The sequence below is a fragment of the Vollenhovia emeryi genome, unplaced genomic scaffold (assembly GCF_000949405.1).
Source record: "Vollenhovia emeryi isolate VEMERY1.0 unplaced genomic scaffold, V.emery_V1.0 DF939168.1, whole genome shotgun sequence".
NCBI classification, from domain to species: Eukaryota; Metazoa; Arthropoda; class Insecta; order Hymenoptera; family Formicidae; genus Vollenhovia; species Vollenhovia emeryi.
In genome coordinates this window covers 419,515-422,260 of record NW_011967198.1, presented here as the reverse complement: position 1 = coordinate 422,260, position 2,746 = coordinate 419,515, and the positions used below count along the sequence as shown (strand labels likewise).

Here is a 2,746-nt window from a genome sequence, read left to right as displayed (position 1 = left end):
CGCGAACATACCTGTAAACGTCTCTCGTTTCAGCGAGGTGGAAATTACGTAAACGTAATGCAACTCTTAGTAATTAAAGTAATTCTACTGTTATAAAATAATAATAGCTATTATCGTAAGAGCATTATTGAGAGTTGTGATTTTAACGCTCGTAACACCTGGTATATTATATTGTTATATTGTTCCTGCTCAACCGACACGACTTCCTGTATAATTGACAAGATAAAATGGACTTAGGTATATTATAAAAACAAGAGTTTACTTCAAGTTTTTTAGGGTTCGGTGTTGTTTTGAGAGAAATAAAGATCATAAAATTGATTGAGAGATTACTCGAATAGTTGCAGCATCACGTAATTGATTTACTTACACAATCATTACATTGTACGATATTCAGGCACGATTGAGTTGTATAAAGTGCAAAAGAGCCTTACGACGTTTCGCATCGTTGAGAAACGATTGTCACGCTTCACATTCATGATAGTGGTGGGCATCGAGCTTTCTTCGTTACTCATCGTCGAAATCTCCGCGCGGCGAAATGTCCGCGAAAGTGAGTTTAATGGACTAAGCTACAGCGAATAATTGTGTCGTGAAAATCTTTAATTTATTTTGTAATATCAGCAAAACACTAAAAGACAATCGACAAGGCCGGTAGACGGAAAATGATAAATATTTTTTTATCAAGTTTAATTTCCTCCTCGCTCAGTATCCTTTAGCTATGTAAAAGTTATGCGAGTCATAATATCCTTCTAATCTAGAATTATAATTTGATTTTACGAAAATAAAACCATTGTTATGAGGCAGTACATTCTTCCTTGATGATATCAACTAATTCTTTCACCAGTTCCTTATCAGTTACGTTGACAAAGTCGTCCTCGTTGGTTCCCATTCTGACTCTATTCGCGCCGTGGATTACGAGTTTTCTTTTCTTCGCTGATGCGTGGAATTCTTTGGCACCGGATTTTATGATTTCACGAATGTTATCCTTCGTGATGCCAGCTCCGGGCATAATCACTAGCTTTCCGGCCTTCGGCAATAATATTTTTATCAACTCTAATCCTTCCTGGGCGGTATTCTTCTGTCCCGATGTCAGAATTCTCTGGAAACCGAGATCGGCGAGGAGTTCCATCGACTTGATCGGATCAGTCGTCAGGTCGAAGGCGCGACTGAACGTCACCGGCAAGGGACGAGCGGCGGTGACAATCTTCTCGCATGCGACAACGTCTATCTCGCAATCGGAGGTTAATGCGCCGAAAACGAATCCGTTCGCGTGATGCTCCTTGAGAATCTTCAAATCGTGCAACATGGCGTTGATCTCCTCTGGACTGTAGACGAAATCGCCGCAGCGAATGCGAATCATGGCGTAAAGCGGAATCGTCGTGAGGTTTCTTATTTGTTGAATTAAGCCCGGGCTAGGCGTCAAACCACCCTCCGATAGTGCTGAGCAAACCTCCAGCCGGCTGGCACCACCTTCTACCGCGTTTCTAGCGGACTCCAAAGAATCAATGCAGATCTCCATCTGCAAAATAAAATAATTAATCAGTCGAACAATGACACACGAATCTCTTCCCAGGTACACCAATGAATCTGCAATTTTATTTTTTTTAATTTAATCACGAGTCTCTCCTTTGCATCGATTATTGATACATCTTTTAACATAATTAATAAATTAAAACAGAATAAATCAAAGCATAAAAAATTGATGACTCTTGCTTTATGAGCAATTAGTTATGCGAAAAAAAAAGAAAAGAAAAACACGGGTTTACTTACAACGAAATTATACTAATTAGTCGATACCTTCTAATTACAACTTTTTTTTATTTTTTACTTATCTTAACGTTAATATAAATAAGTTGAACGTTTGCGCAAGATATCGTTGTAACAGAAATGTATTTTATTACGAGTCTTTTTGTTTCATCGGCAATAATATCAAATGCATAGATATAGGTAAAAATTGCAAGTTAGCTAGCGCTTTGATCTTTAGAAGTATAGATTTCATGTGTGAATCGCGCGAGATGTCCGTCTTGCCAGTTAACCGAGCATCGATAGCGAGTCGCGAGGATTCAACGATCACGCGACGATAACGATCGCTGATTGTTCATAGAGAGCGAACGCGTATCAAGAAATTCCAAGAACTTCCGCGATTGATAAGCCTCAATAATCGACGAAATTTTATACATGATCTGTTCACTTCACATCATATGCCGACAAAACAGTATACGACGAAGTCTACAGAATAGTATCGACTGAAGGGAACAAGAATTATTTTGAGAAAAGTATTTTTGTGTTTTTAAACCAACAGCAAGGTGGATTAAAGCGAGTGCAACATTTACTTACCCCTTGACTAATTACTGTATAGTCTGGCTGATAATATAGCTTCAAATAACTTCAATTAGTCTACAGCTTTATATTCCGGATGTTATATTACTTTCGCTCGACAGTTGCCAGTTTTAATTGGCAGACTTGTCTCTGACTATAAAATTTTGACGTTCGTGTTCACTTCGGTATAGACGAGCGACGAGATTCGAAGGTTTTCCAGACACATGTAAAAGAGCTGCATCAGCTGATGGCACAAAATATGGCTGCACTAAACACAGCCCGATGTCTCTGAGAATCGTAACTTCACGCGCGAGTATCGCCATCTGTAGCATCACTTTCGTGGTAACGATAACAATATCATATGGACGTGCGCGCTTATTCGAGATCAGTGAACTCTATACATACTGGAATGAGTGATCTATTGTTCTGG

General features: G+C 39.0%; 1 protein-coding gene across 1 annotated transcript in view; it reads right to left on the bottom strand.

The window, feature by feature from the left end:
* Window positions 1–335: 335 nt before the first annotated feature.
* The window catches only part of LOC105564098 (copper homeostasis protein cutC homolog), a 4,417-nt gene continuing 2,006 nt past the window's right edge, over window positions 336–2,746 (bottom strand). The window contains exons 2-3 of the mRNA XM_012016218.1: window positions 2,335–2,650; window positions 336–1,516 (exon numbers count right to left, since the gene is read on the bottom strand). Coding sequence (XP_011871608.1) covers window positions 791–1,516 — 726 coding nt within the window. The 5' untranslated portion in view covers window positions 2,335–2,650 and the 3' untranslated portion in view covers window positions 336–790. The remainder of the gene's footprint in view (window positions 1,517–2,334; window positions 2,651–2,746) is intronic.